Raw genomic sequence first — 18,585 nt, forward strand, 5'->3', positions numbered from 1 at the left:
ATTTGCTTTGGCAACTTTCGGCAATAGGGTTTTCCAGTTCTAGTGTTTAGATAAAAAGCTTTTGCGTACTCTCGTCTATTGTTCTTGGTTCTACTGTAAACATGAGTCTGCTTAGAATTCTTTGGAGCGAGAATGCTGCTGAGATTGTTCTCATCCACTATCATGATACATGCTGGAGCATACGTTTTAGAAACTTGTCACATCTCGTGCAACTAATTATACTATTATGTGGTCTGGTCTGACATTTGAAATGAAATGCATGATAAGGATACGAGCTAATTCATCAGATGCTCACGTCCGCCTCTCCTCGTCTCTGTCTGCCTGTCCTCTCCTCTGTTGTTCCTCCACCGTCAGCTCTTGTCTACGTCCATTCTATTCATTTATAGTGTGTGATCCGATTTAGAGTTAACAGGTGTGTTACAGTTTGATTTTAAATATTCAGGTTTGGTCTCAAATATCGAACTGTTCCATTGACATATTCATTTCTAGCAATATCGTATTTGATTATTTTTTTAAAAAAAAAGATGCTTAAAATAGAAACAATTTAAGCATTTTTTCTAATTACTTCAAATGTTTTCATTCATAAACCTATATAAAGCAACGTTGTTTTGAAGATTTGTATTGCTAATTGCACTCGAGGCCGTAAGTAATTGACCAACTCAAGTACTGGCTAATTTGAACTGGGTTTGGTTAGGTCAAGTGCTTGGTCCCATCGCGTGTATCTGTCGCTCATCTCATTGCAGCCATTGCACAGTTGATGTACATTCCGGTTTCATAAAGGTATAAAAAATTTCTACTAAGAGAGAAGATGTTATGGTCGGAGACCAAACTAAAGCAGTTCAAATCTCTCATTCTCTCATATAAATGCAATACATCTTCGTCATATTTGGTACCATGACATGTTTTAAACAACTGGTGCTAAACATTATTGTAAACACTTGAATTAGCCCATAATCAAATGCCTAGGAGACGCTACTTGATACCTAAGTAATGGGGGGCAAAACAAGTCAAACCCCTGACAATGTGCTTGCGCTGTCTTCTGAAGACTACATCATCCGCATAACACTGGGATTCAGTGATACCGTGAGGGTAGGTAATATACAACTAACTCCTAGTTACATGCACCTAGCCAGGCTTTGAAGGAAGTTAACTATAGCGTTCATCTGTTCCCACGGAAGGACAAAAACAACTTGATTTAAGCCTGGAAAAAGCCAATCGGATCATGAAACACATTTCATGCTTGCAACTTCATCGGCCCTTAGCTTATTCTGAAACAAAAGGCAAGAAACATCAGTGATCTATGTGCCTCGTCGTCACACAACCATAAGCTAAAACCTTTTGGTCATATAGATGGGCATACTTGTTTGCTTGGTTGATCCATTTTGACTGTTTTCTGGAACTTCCTTGACGGTAGAAGATTCTGGAATCTCAGAAGGTGACCTCAATTCATCTGCAGCGGTTGAAGCATCCTGCGCCTTTTCTGCCCCGGGTATGCACTGCTGCTCTAGCATCATCTGAAGACACTTCCCTTGTTCCTCGATTCTTAGCTGCAAACTTCTTTGTATCTAAATTCCATGGAACAACAATAGCGATGAACTTTGTAAGATACAGTATGCTGCAGACAAGGTTACAAGATAATTTTCGGGGACAAACATTAAGTTCAGATTTTTTGCTAGCTCAAATTTGAATCTGAAGTGGTTAGCAGCAGGGATGTATAAACCAGTTATGGTAGACCTAGCATATTTAAAAAAACAAAAATATGAAGCCTATTGGCATGTAATGCTTACGATTCATCAAACAATGAAGCAACCCGGACCCGACGCAGCGTGCCCTGCCGCCGTCCGTCCCCCTTCGTATAATGGACGCCGACGAGGCACCGGAGCCCGTTGTATCCGCACGCCTCTGTCGCCGATTCCGAAGGTAGGATTTCGCCCTCCCGCGCGGCAATGGGGTGCACGACCTCCCACGACGCCGCCGCCGCCGCCGTCACCTCCTCCAATTCCCGGCCCCGTGCGCGCCGCTCGTCCGCGTCCGAGCCCTCACCGCGGCGCGGAGACCCCGCCGCGCTGTGCCGCGAGCATGTGGCGCTCATCCGTGCCGCGGCCGACCGTCGGTACGCGCTCGCCGCCGCGCACGCTGCCTACTTCCGCTCGCTCGCCGTCGTCGGTGACGCGCTGCGGCGCTTCGTGGCGTCCGCGCTCGCGCCCGCCACACCCGGGTCCTCACCGGTGCTCACGCTTCCGCCTTCCCCCGCCAAGCTGGTCGCTGCCGCGTCCGCCAGCCTCCCGTCGTGGCCGTCGTCCACCGTCTCGCCGCTCTCGCACTCCCTCGCAGAGAAGCGGTGGATCATTAGGGAGGCGGCGTTGAAGGGAAGCGCGGGAGAGAGGACACGGTCACGGACTCAGGCCACCGCTGCTCACAGCTGCATTAGAATCCGATTTCGGGTCCGCGCTCACACGTGTCAACGCCGGATACGGGACGCTCCCGTGAAGTGCGGACGAAGCTTCAAAAGGGGTGAGGTTTTAATAACTTAGATTAGATAAGTGTTATTTCTTGCATGACCAACTAATATAAGCCTTGCCTCTTGCATACATACCATAGGCAACCAACAGACAAGGGAGAGAAGGAAGCGTCATCGACGACGACGATGCATGACTGACTAGCCGATGGAGATGAGCAGGAGACCCTTTGTATCCCGAGTTTAGTTTTGTATTGGTTGTTGGCAAATAATTTGTGACATATTAAGATTGATGATAAGCATCTCCAACAACATGATATATATCTGAGTTCTAAAAATTAAAATAGGACATAATTTAAAGTGTTTAGGGCACAAAAACATTTACAACTCCAACAATCCTATATCATATTATTAGGAAATAGATCATGTTATTTAAGAAATAAAAGGTTAGGAATAAAAATACTATACAAAACGAGGATAGAGTTCTATCATATGATGGCCTATATTTAGGACCTAAGAGACCCTAGTTGGAGTAGGGTTTTAGTGTTAGTCCTATATTTTAAAATACAACTTTGTTTTTAACTCGTGTTGAAGATGCAATATATGTATGCCTAATTTTTCATGTAATCGTTGTACACAAATATTTTGTCGAATATTTATGTGTCGTCAACACATAGTCATTGTACTAGTTAGACTATATTTAATATACATAATTGACATTCAAACATTCGATGTGATACATAGTAACTTTAGAGGGTGGTTTGTTTGAGATTACTGGTCTACACATTCGTGCTAACGCTACAGTCCGAGAGAGGGAAAGGGCCACCGACGGTGGCGCGAGGGAAGGGGAAGGGAGAGGGGGTGACGGGGTTGCTCGGGGATGCACTAAGGCGGGGGGTTATGAGCGTGTGAGCTATGATGGAGAAATAATGATTTAAATAACATTGGTCATTGGATTTGAGTGAGTAAAAGATGAGAAGATTATCTAGCGATCTGAATCGTTGGTTTGAGGGTGTGTTTGTGTTATGTGTAGGTGTAATTTGTTTGGGATGATTTGATTAGATGAGTTTTAAAAAGTTTAAACTGTTGGGTTATATAGTGTTATAGATAATCTGTATAGTGTTATAGATAATCTGCATGTTAGTTTAAAAATAAGTTAGGTTATGTAATCGAGGCAATTATAATTCCTCGTGAGAACCAAACAACCTCTTACGGTGCCTTTGTTTCAAAATCAGACTTGCAAACATGCCCTTACCGATAATGCCTGCCAAAATATCTCCCAACCAAAGACTAAACACAACGCTAGAGTAGACGAGAAAATTAGTTTTTTGGTACTTAAAACAATGTGCTTCACACTTTTGTTATCGTAACATTGACTTCACAAAAATAGGAATCAAAACATGTTGCCTTTGGTTTTAATGTTACTTTTGACATTTCTGCCTGCCTTTTGCATATGAATATGTATGAACGTAAACAATTTCTGAAATAATATTGAAATCAAATATGACATGTTTTGAGTTTTACTAGTCGGTTACCTGTGCGTTATGACGGCTCACAACAATACTCACGTAAATTATCCACCAAAAAGATCTCAAGATTTTTTATTGGTTGTCTCCACTCTTTACATAATATTTTTTATGAACGCACAGGTACCATAGACAGCAAATCAGAGACCCCCATCACTTGCCTCTCCCACTTCCAAGGTTTCATAGAGCAGGAGGAGAAGGGAAGAGGCGGGCATACCTGTTCGTTGCCGGAGAAAGACACGACGAAGACCTGGGCATCTGGAGACGACATAGGTAGTATATCGTTAGATATATAGGGAGAGAACACACAAGCGAAGAAAGAAGCCCAACCGGAGCAATTCCAAAGCAAGAGGCACCCGCAGCAGGCGTCAGTCCGAGAAGGGCGAGAGAATGCGAGTGTCTTCCCAACCCTGGACCCGCCGAGTCGACACAACACCACCACCAACTCCGTAGCATATCCCGACTGTTGCCACACTATGGGCCTTAGTTGTCTAATATCTTAGACCTGGACTCCTCATCGTTAAGATAACCTACGCGTGTCAGGCGCCACCATGTCCTCCTCGACGGCAAGCACGGAGAAAGGACAAGAGCATGACTGACTCGCCCCGTACCCGCGTCGACGAGCATCGGTTGGCTCGAGGCTGCGACCGTGGGCGGAGGCAGCAGGTCGGGGTGGAAAAACAGGGCGAAGGCAGGGAATACGAACGAGACGTCCGACGACGGCGAAAACGATGGTGCGCGCATGATATGAAACGTTTTCGTGGACGTGCAATAGCCAGTGCATGAGTTGGTGTTGGGACTGGTGTCAAACGAATACGAGGAGGAGACGTCTGCTTCTATGCCCTCTGCCGAGAATGGGGTGGCGCAGAGGTGGAGGCATGAGGGGAGAGAGAAAAGAAGTATAATGTCGAACGAGGTGGTGACAACTGAGGCGATGACCATCATTATCGTGCGGAGGTATAGATGGTCAAATGGACGGTGTCTAGCGAGCCGGCACGAGACACGACCCATTTAATAGTGCCTGAGCCAACCCGACATGAGTGTTGTGCGGTGTTTGGGTCGTAGCCTCAGCCTCCGACACGATTTTTTTTTTAAAAAAATCATATATATATATATATACATATATACAATTTATATTCAATATTATAAGCAACTGAGCATGATGTTCTAGTGGTTAGACAATTTTGCCCAGTATTTTTCACCTTTCTTCCATCAGGGTGTGAGTTCAAACCTCACCTGCTGCATCGCTTTTAAATATTTTACGCTTAGTTAATTTAGAAGAAATGTAGAGACTTTTTTTAAAAAGATGACGAATTACAAAAGTGCGACACATTGTTTGAATTTTTTTAAAAAATCCAATTTTCTTCACAGACGGCCAGACGCGCATTGCTTACACAAAATTCCCGCTCACTGTCTTACGCCTCCAAAACCCTAGCCCGTGCTCGGCCGGCGACGAGGATGCCTGGTATGCCGACGGACGGTGGCGGCGCAATGGTACCTTTTACAGGGGAGCCTGGCCAAGGGGCGCCCCCGCCGGCACCCGTGCGGCCAATCCGCCACGGCGTGGCGCCGCCCATCTTCCGCATCTACGTCTCCTGGTCCAGCGGCAACCTTCTGCAGGTCGCGTGCCTCCGCCCGCCGAATTCGGACGGTGGCGGCGGCACGGAGGAGGTCGTTGGGAGTGTGGTGGAGGTGAATCTCGGCGACGGTGGCAGCGGTGGCTCGGAGGCCGAGGAGAAAATTGACGAGGCGGAGATGCGGAGGATCGAGTACGGGTCAGTGCCGGCCTTCGCGCTGCTGCAGAGCAGGAAGAACACCCTCGCAGATGTTGCTACTATGTCGCACGTGCCCTCAGTCCCTGATCATGCAGAATGGTGAACTTCATTCCGAGGCTGTATAAACTATTACATGCTTCTGATTAGTGATTAATTTGGCTATGCCTGTACTTAGTAATCATCTTCTTAAATGGTTCAATGTAACAAGCTATTGGCTTAACGCCACAAGATCCTTAAAGCAGAAATGTGGTACGCAACTTTGATTTCACCAAAGTGTGATACTGATACAGCAATAGTGTTTCTGTCAGCTGTCTGATCCATAAAGGCGTAGATCACAGAAGCTTAAGTTGTTGTTGTTCCTTTATTACACTTATTACACCGATGCACGTGTTTGCACCAGTAAAAAATATGGTCAAAACTCCTTATAGCAATGATATGGGTTGTTCATTTTGCTGAACAGTATTATGTTACACTGTAAATTGTGCTGCCGTTTAATCTTAGTGGTGTTTCATTAGGTGGCAATATGTGCTTGAATACAGCAAAACCATTGGCAGTCTCCTTGGGAACCCAGACCCTTCTGGTTTCATGATTGAAGAACCCAAGACAATTCTTAAGGTCTCTATCTCTATGTGTTATGCTGTTTTATGTTCTATTACGGGTGATCTGGATAAATTCTTACATGATTTAGTTAAACCTCAAATGTTTTCTCTCCCCTGTAAAAAACACTTTAAAGGTTAGGGAGAAACCCACAAGTTTAAGGGCTGCTTGGGAGTTGCTGGAGATATTCTATGTTGATAAACGTTTGCAAGGCTGGCTTCCTGAGCGTCTTGTTGATTGGTTAGCCGTAATACTCTTTCTTTTAACCATTTTCTCATTTCAGTTGCTTAAACTTAACTGGTGCACTGTCCATGGATTGTTCTCTCATTCTACTTCCTGTGATTTTAGGATTTTGACAGCCTGCTGTCAACGATGGCGAGCACGGTGTACTCTAAGCTCAGCAATTTCCAGAAAAAACTCGTTAACTTACAGGTTGGTTTCAATATTTTTAGCATCTTCCAATCACATGGTCTACTGTTTTGTTTATACAGACTCCCAGTATCATGTGGCTATCCCAGCATGTAATTGCTATTCTGTTTTACTATCTAGTATCTACTACTATTCATATGCATTACTTCCAATCCTCGATGTCCTTCTGTTAATGAGGTTAAAGTTAAAGCATCACAAGAGATCATTTTGTAGATTGTTGAAGACGATCCTGATTACTGGAATGGTTTGTCAGCAGCACTTTCGGTTGGATGGCTTGATATTGTGGTATGCCTGTTTTCTTCATTTTTCCAACAAGTTGGTGCTTTTGTTAGATGCTTCCTGTCTGAAGTTTTTCTTCATGTAGGTGAATATGCTACGGTTTCATGGATCGTACCAATTAGATCAGATGGATAGCCGTGAGGTATTTCAGTTATTTTTGCTGGTTGTCTGAGCTTATTTTTATTTTTTCTTTTATTAGTTTATCATTTATCTTGCAAATAAAATACCATTGCATCTCTTAGGGTTCTAGATATTTTATTATTTTTTGTGTTTCTAGAATTTGTTGTCTTTAATAATTACTCTGCATCCAAATGTACAATAATAGAAATAGAATTATGCTTTTCTTTTGCTCCATGTCATTTTACCATGGAGTCTGAAGTGTGAACTGTTTAAGTGGCTCACCTGCTGCAACAAATACAATCAATTTAAGTGCTGGTTGTATAGTGAATAATTTCTTAAATTAATCCAATTTGGGTTGAGTGCGAAGTTGCAAACAGTAGCACTAGCATATAAGACTCTGGTGTGGATCTTGTTTTTGTATGACTGTTGTGAAGATGAAAGTGGAACTACAGAATGGATCTGTTTGTACTTAAATCTAGGTTGGGACTTATAATATGACTCATATTGGATATGTTTGACTTGTTCATTTTAGATTTGATTGTTTCTTTCCTTTTATGCTTGATTCATTTATTTTGCAAGTAAGATTCCATGAATGTAAGTATGTAACTGTGCTACAGTATAATGCACTTTAGCTTAATGCCTCAATGTCATACTTTAGTTCTTTCACTTATATCATTATATGCATTTTCTTCAGGAGTTTATTTGAGAATGCAGTAATATATGTATTCCTTGTAGCTTTGGCCATGTGCCACCATGTTATGTTGCCAGTCGATTCTATGTATACCTGGTTTCCTAAAGTAATTATTTTTCTCCCTTTGGTTACCAGACAGAAAATGGATTGGTCGAGGCTGTTGCTGTTCTTGTATCAATGATGCCCCGCATGAGACCGAATTTGCCAACTGGTAAATTAGGCCAGTGCTGCAAAACAAGACCTGATTTTATCAAGGTTTGTCTTATAAAATGGTGCCATCTTCTCTTGAAGCAAGTATCATCTTCTGTCAGCTGAGTTGGTTAGGTGGTCTGAGTAGCACTCCTAGGTCCTGGGTTCGACTCCCCGTGGGAGCGAATTTTCAGGCTATGGTTAAAAAAATCCCCTCGTCTGTCCCACGCCAAAGCACAGGTCTAAGGCTCAGCCCCGGTCGCGGTCGTTCTCACATGGGCTTCGATGCCGCTGTGTATGAGTGGGGCAGGGGTTCAGGGGTTTTCTCGACCTGCGTGAGAAGGTCTTCTTATTAAAATGCCCGGGGGCTGTCTTACCCCCCGCAGGTCGAGTTTTTTTTGAGTCCTTGAATTATGGATATTGTATGATTGCACTAGTTTTACGCTATCAACAAAAATTGACCACCTGTGAGCAATCGGGTTTGCCTGGGTGTCTAGCCTCTAAAATGGAGCTCTATCAACTGAGCTATCACTTGGTTTTCAATTCTGTGCCATTAACACAAAAACATTATTATTTCATATCAATGAAAGAATTCCTACAAAAGTTGATTGGCTCATTTCTATTCTTCTTGCTCTGTTATTAATTTTGCAATGCATGCTGGAACCTAGGTGCTTCATAGCTGTGACTTTTTATAATCACTATAATGACTGTTGGCAGTGGGTTTTATTGCAGATTGATGTTCTCAGTCCACATCATACCATCTTATTGTTTTTTTGTTGCGAATGATATGTCTGTTTTGCTGCACCATCTCTATCTACATTCTGAGATTGTTTTGTCAAAAATGAAAAATAAAACATGAAATAAACAATTTTGTTTGCATACAAATATATAATGTTGATTCTAAATGGTCTAAATATGTGTGGCATCGTTCAGGTGCCTTTTTTGTGCATATTTTGAAATTGGAAGTCCTCTTTGTGGATGTTTGTTAGCCTTGTGATCAAGTCAGTGGAAAGCTTTTGATAAGGTATCTGTATTTTCAGGCATGGGAAAAGTGGCGAGGTCAAGTAACTAAACTGGAGTGCAGTGCATTTTGGATCCAGTGCGGCCACCAAAAAACCCGTGATGGTTTGAAGAATTTGCTTCATATTATGATGGGGAACATAAAGGAAATTACTGCTGCTACTTCCCATTGGCTGGAGCTGTTTGCTTCTCATTTTCTTTACATAAAACCATTTACTGTGGTTAGTTCTCTTATTATAATCTATTGCGCTTTGTGATTCCTCTGCTTAATTAAGTTGTTAATAGCAGATGATTGCATCACTTAATGACCATTTCTCAAGAATAGATGTGTCATGGGCCTTTTCTCTTTAACACAGAAAAAGTTTGAAATGGTTTTCCCTGAAAAAAATGCATGCCAAAATTACTATTATTAAAACACCATAAGAGAATGGAACACTTGTGTATTGCATAGAAGATGATTACATATATAGACCCAGGGGAACCCTAACCTAATGGGCCGGCAGCCCAACAGTGGTACCAGCCCATCTACGCATACATGGATAATATAGGAACCCACACTCTAACATCCCCCCGCAGTCACAACAAGGGCACTGCAAACGATGAGACTAGAGAAGAGTTGAAGGTAGGAGCCGACAAGCTTCAATCACCCCCCCCGCCATAGTCGCAACTTCTTGAGGCTACGAATGTTGTGACTGGAGTAGAGACCGGTGTGCACTCCATGCACATGATAGCCCTTGGATGCCAAGGTAGCTGAAGTCGAGGTGGTCGTTGTCGTAGCTAGCGAGTGGGGGCGCTAGTCCGATGTTGTGGCGAGCAGACGATAGCGCAAAACCCAGCCAGTGGCGGAGCCACCTGGTATGTCGTATATGCCACGGCATACCCTGTGTGCTACCCATATATATATTTGTGAGGCTCACATGGCGTGTAGATACGATTCACTGTCCACACGACAAAGCTAGTTAATCTAGACGTCCAATACGGTAATATGCATACATACAACATAATATTTTCTTTCTGGTTTTTCTAATCCAATCTATTCAGTTGGATTTAGAGGGAGAGAACAAGAGGGAAATGTTTTTATAGCCTTTTCTAATCCAATCTACTTGACTAGAGTCAGAGAGAGAACAAGGAAGAGGAAAGATAATATACATTGTCTGATGACTTGAAGCATTGGTGACGTCATGGTGAACCTAACACCATCCATTCTGACCTGGATGCTATATCGGATATTGCATCTCTTTTCTCAGAAAAGGCATCTCCTGCTATTACTATTTTCAATGGGTATTTTCTATAGTGTTTTTAGTAAAACCGAAATTAAGAAATAAGGTATGAGCTTGAGTTTTGATGACTGTCTAATCATTTTTATCGACATGAATATTTTCTTTGAAGTTGATAAATGGTATATCCAAGACTTTTATGTTCCTTCGAAAGAGTCTAAGAAAACAGTCACAAAAATAACACTATATAATTATTAAATAAATTTACCGAATTTTGCGTGATTTTTTTGAACGGCATACTCTTAAATAAAATCCAAGATATGCCACTAAACCCAGCTGTGTCCTCCAATGAAGAGGGAAGAGCTTCAGACGACAGGCCAAAGAGAGGGTGGCGGATAGTGCTTGGCTCGGACTGTGAGCTAGCTGGACGAAGAGGAGCAGGCATGGGCGGTTCCACCGCCCAGGAGGGCAACAGATCCGATGAAGGGAGCTGGACCAAGAGCGGCGCTGCTGCGGCTTGGACCTTGGAGACACGCAGCAACGACCTCGTTCTTGTGGGGGGGGGGGGGGTTGACGTTCGAGCTTCTACGGGCGGCGGGGCGACTCAAAAAAGGACAACATCAACAGACCTTCTTGCTTTTTCCCTCGTCCGGTAGTCGAGGAGCTTCGTCGGGGAGGTCGGTAACAATATGCGCGTCGTTCAGGGTGGCCGCGCCGGCCGCCAGCCAGGGGAGGCGACGACGGCGGAACAAAAAGTGCAATGGCGGACTCGGCCATGAAGGCCACAACAGGGACAGATCCAGCTATGAAGACGATGGATTCGACCAAAGAGACGACAGATCCGGCTGGGAAGGCCACATCAACGACAGATCCAGCCGTGGCGGCGACGAAGAAAAGTGGGGGAGGCGGGGCAGGTCCAGCCGGGCCTGGCAGGTGTGTACGACGCTGTCGACGGGAAAAACTTGAAGGAGAGAGAGGTGCTAATGGGCATCGGCGCGGGCATGGTGGAGGTGGCCGACGCTGGGGAAGCAGAGGCGAAGGTTTACGCACCGTCACTAGACATGGACAGTGAGGAGGTGGGCGCGACGTCATGGACGAGCGCGATGTCCACGTCAATGTTGGCCGCGGTGGCCGCGGTAGCGGGTACAGGAGGAGGCGCCGCAGGTGTCGTAGGAGCCGATGAGCATGCCAGCCACTGGAGGAGCTATCGGCGGCCGAGTCTAGGGAAGAGGCGTTCGGGAGAGGGCGCAGGGTGCGAGCGCGGGAGGATGACAGGCTTGAGGCCCTGGTCCCTTAGGCGGCGCTTTAGCAGGAGGAGGCAGTGGAAGAGGACGAGGGTGGAGTAATGACGAAGGCGACGGCGTAGGGGTCGTCCTAGGAGCGGTAGACGACCATCCCACAGTTGAAGCTGAGGAAGACAGCCCTGCGACGACAACCACCCCGATCGTTCGTCACGGTCCATGTCCGCTGGGCGGAGCAGACCGACTGACGTAGATCTGCCGGAGCGATGTTGGGGTGCGACACCGATATGGCAAAGGACGGGGGCCACACGCTTGTCAATGGCGGGCGCCGGCGTCGGGAGGACGGGAGCTGGGTTGGGATGGTGCTGGCTGCGGCGAGGTAGACACACATAGCTGAGTGGCTGGTGCATCTCCTGCAGCACCGCGGCCATGGTGTTCAGGTGTTGTGGATGTCATTGGCATCCAGCGGACGGAGGCGGCAACCACCAGATGACGCATGGAGGGTGTTTGACGAAATGTTTAAGCCATGGGCCAGAACACTGTTGTCGCTATTTAATCCCAAAATCAATAAATTGCATTAATTAAGTTGGTACATTAAAGATGATGAGATATAGAGGACGCTGCTGGAGATGACGCAAATATAGAGGACAAAAAACTTTTAGAGTGTGCTGTAGAGGACGGAGAATATTCTTTTAGAGGATGAAATTTAGGTGATGTTGCTGGAGACAGCCTTAGCCCTCCAATTTCTTCTTTTTCTCATGCAAACAATTCGTTTTTCAGTATATAGTTTCTTTGTTTCCCTTTTTCTTTTTCTTGGAAAGAGTTCTCTCTGCTCTATACAAAGCAAGTGTTTCCACTTTAGGTGCTGGACATATCAGTTTACCATCCAAAAGTAAACATAAAGCCAAGGCAGCTATCCTGTTACAGATTGGTTTAGATTTTGATGATGTCTGACATTGGGTTGTTGGTTCGAGTGGAGTTGTTCATCCATTTCACTATCCTCTTCTTGACCACAACCATATTCAGCCTGTCCTGGTCGTGTTGCTTGAGCTGCAAACTTCACTTCAGCTGAAATGAAAGCGCAATAAAAATCACTTCAAAAGGGGTTGTTAGGAAACACTTTTAGTATATAGTTCAATACTTCATACCCCTTTTTTATTTTTTTTCCAAAGGAAGTACGCGTTTGAAAAATCGACATCTTACATCTCAATAAAATATACATCTTGTCAGGGTTTTGAAGGGATGCACCATTTAGCACAGAAATGCATACAGCTTATGCCATCCTCTGGCACTAATGGATTAACAGGCCTCATTATCGGTGTTATGTCAGAAAATCCAGAGGTTAGAGCATGAAGTCGTCCTCTATCTGTGTCCTTGGACTTCTTATACATTCTTATTTATTGTTTTTATAACATCTTTTCCATGATTAGGTTGTCTTGGCAGAATGCACAAAAAATTTTGGCCCTTGGTAAGAGTAACAATTTGCTAATTTCTATTCACTGAAGCACTGTCCTAACTGATTTTGGCATTTGTACCTGCAGGCTGGTCACACATGCTATGGAACTTCTGACAGCTGATAATGACTATGCGGATATTATGTTGCATGAAGAGCGACCTAACTTAGGCGGTATAAGCATAGAGGAACTTCACCGATTAGTCTATGCTCAAGTTTTATGTTGTCATCCTTTAACTTGGCAGGTTAGTTATGTAACATAGTAACCCTAGTACATCACCAACTAATTTTATGTATTTTTATTAGGCATTAGCCACACACTTCTTGAACTAGCAAATGCACAAATTGCATGTTGCATTATTTAATTGGGTTATTTCCAGTGGCGGAGCTGGTGAATTTCCAAGCCTAGGGCCAATAGTTAAGGATCTAAATATTTGAGACCTGATCCGCATATCAATTTCTTCACAAAGGCGAACAATAAAATACATAGATCTAAATATTTGAGACCTGATCCGCATATCAATTTCTTCACAAAGGCGAACAATAAAATACATACATATAATTGTACAACAAACTGATTCTGGTTGCATGACATTTCCATTACTAGTTCTCATTGCATATTTGTACTTATACATAAACACAAGATTGGCTTGGTTGTATAATAGGCGTAGGAGTCTAGGACCAAGAGAAAAACAGATTTTCGATGTCTTTGTCCTCTCCATTGTGTAAGTTTACGGAATGCAAAAGGAAAACAAAGTAAACAACCTGGCTGCTAGTTGCTACATCATACAAAAACACAAATATTGAACAATGGAACCATGGAAAATTGGAACAAGAGATTGGATTATTTCATATTTGGTTGGAGGCTTGGATCAATCGAATTAGAGAACAACCTGCTGTAGTGTATTAATGTGCTTGTGTGGTGTACGGTGTACCCCTATTGCTCTGCAGTCTTGCAGAAGGGAAGGGGCCACTTAGCACAGGGGCACGCCAGTTGCCGGCTCGCTGGCTAGGCGGCCGCTCAATGTGCCTCCGACCATGGAGTGCGGAGCCGTGGACAGCCTCTAGTGGCTAGCATAGAGGACCTTTGGGCGATGGGCTGCCGCAACCCCTCTTGTCAAGTTGGTGGTGACGTGATTGGCGGCGTGGCAAGCAGGGTTAATCAAAGCAGCACTGCAGCAGCCAGCTGGACAGAGAGGAACAGGGATGGGAGTCGAGTTGCCAAGTCGGATTGTGGCGCTAGCGCACGAAGCCACACCCTGACTTCCCGAGTCAGGGTCAGATGTCAAGGAGATCCTGCTTTCTCATCTGTCTGGACCGGCTGGGAGTAAGAGTTTGTCCCAAGAGCCCAGGGTTACTTCAGATTGGGCCAAAAAATCACATGTAATATAAGAAATATTCTGGGTCAAGCCTAGGGCTATGATCCTAGGCCCATATCCACCCCTGATTATTTCCTTTCTCTCATTTCAGTTCTTAATGCCTTTTTCTCTCATTTTGAGATCTCGTTTCCCTTTTACCTGTTGGGTGGCTTATTGCAGCATGGATCCATCCAATGATAAATAGGAAATAGGTTCCAACCGAGTGGTGAGTAGGAACTATTTCATATGTTTTGCTGAACATTTATATGTGCATATGAGGATATGCCTTTGATTTGCTATATCGATCTGTTTTGCTTTTTAGTATGAGAAGCTTTTGGATTTCTGTTGTTGTTTGTTTTGATAGCAAAAATATCTTCTTTTGACAACATTTATCTTGGCTTTCTTGCATGTTTGGTTCTCAGATCGCGCCGACTTATCTGTCCTCATGTCTAAACCAAGGCCTAGGACTCTTGGAGATTCTACTTCTTAAGCAACCCATACAAGATAATTGCCTAGTACTCAAGGTACCATGCATTTTAATCAATTATAAATTTCAGCGTCTCAGACCCACTTTTATTCTCTAATCCTCATTTCTGTGGGCAGACTTTGGAAATTTGCCGATTGTACGAACTGGAGAATGTTAGTACAATCATCATGAAGGTAAACCGTAAACATGGATTCAAGTGCTGCACAACTTTTTTGTTACAAATAAAAATTTGGGACATGGCATAGTGATCATCTTGTGTTTTGGATGTTGCTTATTCAAACTTCCACATGTAGCTTGCATTTTCCATGGTTCTCAACTGAACTCAACGTTAGCTTAAACTAAGGATTCATATCTAATAACTGCTTGTTTCTTTTTTTAGATTGCTGGCATTTATCGTTGGAAGCATGGACGAAAAGGAACTGGTGTATACTGGTTCCAGCAAGCTCGTGATAAAGTTTGTCTTGATAGAATTGCTCAACAGTTATTCGAACACATTGGGAAGTCAGTGACAGACGATAGTTTTAAGGTTCTTTTTTCTTTCTAAATTCCTCAGATGTAACTGGCAACTAGTTCTCTGCACAATAGTAATCTAGGAACATTGATCATAAGGAAGAGTAATCCCCTTGAACTAATAACGATTTTGCATTTCAGCAATGGGAAGGGCTGCTCGAGCTCCTTGGTTCTGACATTGGTAGTGCAGGCGGTCTTGAGTTCCTTCACAGGTATTTTCTTTGCCCATAAAATTTGTCTCTCTACATGACAATGTTGAATGCCAGCTTAGTATATAATTGTGCCAAGGTACCGGGATTTCAAGAGGTCTCTGCAACAAGCTCTAGACAGAAGGTGTGGTGAGGCTGCTCGACAAACTGTGGATTTTTTAATACAGGTGAAGTTCTAACATGTCAGTTGCGTTTTTTTAACCATATATCAACACTTCGTGGGCCCTAGCTGGGGAAGTGCCCTCCCCTTTCTTTGTTTTTTCATACTGTGTGCATCTTTTTTCTATCTTATCTTAGTTGAAAGGTAGAACTCCTGCCATATCTTTCAAAAAAACCATATCTACACTTCAGGCCCCCATACATTGAGAAAAAAGAGGATCTGGAAATTCAGTTTGAGACTATCAGTACAGGATTGTACCTTGGAGGATGCCAATAATCTGTTGTCTTCAGTCTCCTGACCATATAAATGTGTTTCTTTGCAGCTTATGAAAAACCCATCCACACCTCAACGTTTCTGGCTACCCCTTCTACATGATTCGGTAACTTATTTTCTGTGTTGGCTTAGGATGCTATTACCACTTGCATCCAGATCACAAAACCAAACCCATTCCGTAATTCTGTCACCACTTTATCCAGGTGGAGCTACTTAATAGCAAACTCAGCCCTCTTATGGATGTTGCTGAGACGACATTGTTGCTCAACAAGCTGCAAGAGCTGTCAATGGCCAAGCTGCGCCCTGATTTTTCCAGTAATCACCTACCAAGCCATGCGATGAGCTCTGTGAGATTGGCTCTGGCATCAAATCTGGCACGTGCCGTTCTTGAAGACCGTAGTCCAAGCACACTTTAGCACAGGAGTATGACGTCCAGTTTGCTGGTGGATTGTGACCATGTTTGCTTGGGGCCTCCTGACAATTCAAATGATCGGGTTTGAGAAAGATTGACCATGTAACATACATTGTACTCTGCTTGCTTGCTTAGTGCATTTGTGTCGCGAATGCATGCATCATGCTGAGCGCTGTGGTTTGAAGGAAAGAAATAAAGGATCGACATGTTGCTTGAAAACATCTCTTCACGGGAGCGTTTTCTTGAAAAAGAATATAACAAAATGGCCTGACCAGTCGATTGCTTTTCTCCGTTTGCAAACAGTATAAGAGCAACTTCAAGAGGCTCTCTATATTATTTCTAATATATATAAATATATATTTAAAAAAAATACTTTTCAACAACTTATCTAAATATAGCCATATTCTATTCTGGATTTCTCCTAGTCAAATATATAGAATGTGAATGTGTCTCTAGAGTGTACACAAGATATAGAAACACGGTTAGAGATTAAAAAAATATAGAAAATGGTTTTTATGTAAATGATTCTAAATGATAATTTATAGTATGTTTGGTTTAAAGAATGTGGTAGTTCATCATCTTCTCACTCTTTACTTTCTTGTTTGGTTTATGCAATGAAATGAGTTAATCAATCATTATTTTATTCCTTATAGTCTAATAATTAGTAATAACATAAGGAATAAGTCTATTTTACCATGACACCACTCTATTTAGAATAGATTGATCCATCACCGTAGTTGTATATTTCGCGTTTAGACTCTTCTACCGGCTTGTGTAGTTTTACCTAAAACCCCCCTCTAACATCCAATGTAGCGACGAGGGAAAAAACAAAGAATAGGGAGGCTCTCAGTTCCCAACAGTCGCGGTTTATCCACCGCGGCAAGCCGCTCGCTTTGTCTGTGCTGGTCTTTCACCATCTTCATCGTCAGTAGAGCGAGCTAAAAGAACCCCTAGCACGTGCTCTCTGCCTCCGTCCTCCTTCATCCTCATGTCTTCTCTGACGCGATATTGCTGCTGGCCTCATCATCAATAATTGAGCTCTATGCCAAGGACAACAGTTCCATGGCTTTCGGTAGGCTAGATGGGACTATGGGAGAGGAAACCTTTCTGCCAACCCCACATTGTAAATTGATTGTGACTCTATATTGACTATAATGATTGAATATCTATCCATTTTCTGAGTTTTATTGTTGCATCAATTCAAAACTCCAGCGTTTGCGATTAAATCAATTTACAATATGGGGTTGGCATGGAGGTTTCCTCCCCATCTGGCTTGCTGAAAGCCATGGAGTTGTTGTCCTCGGCATAGAGCTCAATCCTCGATGATGAGGGCAACAAACAATACTGCGCCGGGGAAGACGCGAGGATGAAGGATGCGGAGGACGGAGATAGAAAGCTCATGCTAGGGGTTCTACTTGCTCGCTCTGGTGAGGAAGATGGTGAAGGACCAACGTCAAACAGAGATTCGACGATTAACATGTGGCAACGAACGAAGATTTGGTGAGCAGCCTACGGTGGCAGACGAAATCCGACTGTGGGAATGGAGAGCCTCCCGTTCATTGTTTCTCCCTCGTAGCTACGTCGGATGTTCGGATTTTTTATTCGGTATGCACGAGGTGACAGGAGGGCCTAAGCATGAAATATGCAACTCACGGCCTATCCGTGTAAACGTCCATGTCTGTTTTGTGCGGTAGATTATACCGTTTGTAGAGTAAAGGTAAAATAAGGAGAGTAAGATAAAGAGTGGAATAGAGAGTCTGGCAGAGATAGCTTAAACATGTCCGTATTGGCAGATTGTACGACCTACGCTATTGAAATAGCGTTGCTGTAAACGAGAAATTTGTTACAACCGTGTGCTTGGTGCCCTACGCTGTTTTACCGTAAGATGGTGGGAACCGTAGATGTAGCGTTAGCAACACATATTGTTTGGTTGAGATAGAGTGGGAAAGAAGCAATAAAATATATGATATATGTATAGGGTTGAGATAGAGTAAATATGACTGTAGATGATTGTGATATATGGTAAAAAAATTTACTGATAAAGACATAATATTTCTTTTAGAGTAGAAATTTAGAGTAGTATAAGTGCGGATAGCCTAAAGACCCAAGCTCGCTTGCACATTGCATAGTAGTCCTTTTTGTTGAGCACTAATCCATTCTAAAAATCCTAAAGCATCAATA

The 18,585-nt window shown here is 43.5% G+C and overlaps 1 protein-coding gene and 1 long non-coding RNA gene across 2 annotated transcripts; one reads left to right on the forward strand and one right to left on the reverse strand.

Moving 5' to 3' along the window:
* Positions 1–811: 811 nt before the first annotated feature.
* Positions 812–1,575, reverse strand: LOC103651200 (uncharacterized). The gene is made up of 2 exons (XR_564622.3): positions 1,361–1,575; positions 812–1,268 (listed from the first exon to the last, which is right to left on the reverse strand). It is a non-coding gene; the product is annotated as an uncharacterized lncRNA (long non-coding RNA).
* A 3,804-nt stretch (positions 1,576–5,379) lies between these two features.
* LOC100381924 (Nuclear pore complex protein NUP85) lies at positions 5,380–16,619 on the forward strand. Its single transcript, NM_001174700.1, has 18 exons — positions 5,380–5,858; positions 6,275–6,374; positions 6,493–6,603; positions 6,705–6,788; positions 6,999–7,070; positions 7,150–7,206; positions 8,011–8,130; positions 9,105–9,305; positions 12,773–12,883; positions 12,973–13,010; positions 13,084–13,240; positions 14,776–14,877; positions 14,957–15,013; positions 15,220–15,366; positions 15,492–15,562; positions 15,639–15,726; positions 16,042–16,098; positions 16,196–16,619. The coding sequence occupies exons 1-18, from the start codon at positions 5,443–5,445 to the stop codon at positions 16,406–16,408; spliced, it is 2,202 nt and encodes a 733-aa protein (NP_001168171.1). The 5' UTR covers positions 5,380–5,442; the 3' UTR covers positions 16,409–16,619.
* Positions 16,620–18,585: the final 1,966 nt, after the last annotated feature.

This window comes from Zea mays, chromosome 3 (genome assembly GCF_902167145.1).
Source record: "Zea mays cultivar B73 chromosome 3, Zm-B73-REFERENCE-NAM-5.0, whole genome shotgun sequence".
Classification (NCBI taxonomy): Eukaryota; Viridiplantae; Streptophyta; class Magnoliopsida; order Poales; family Poaceae; genus Zea; species Zea mays.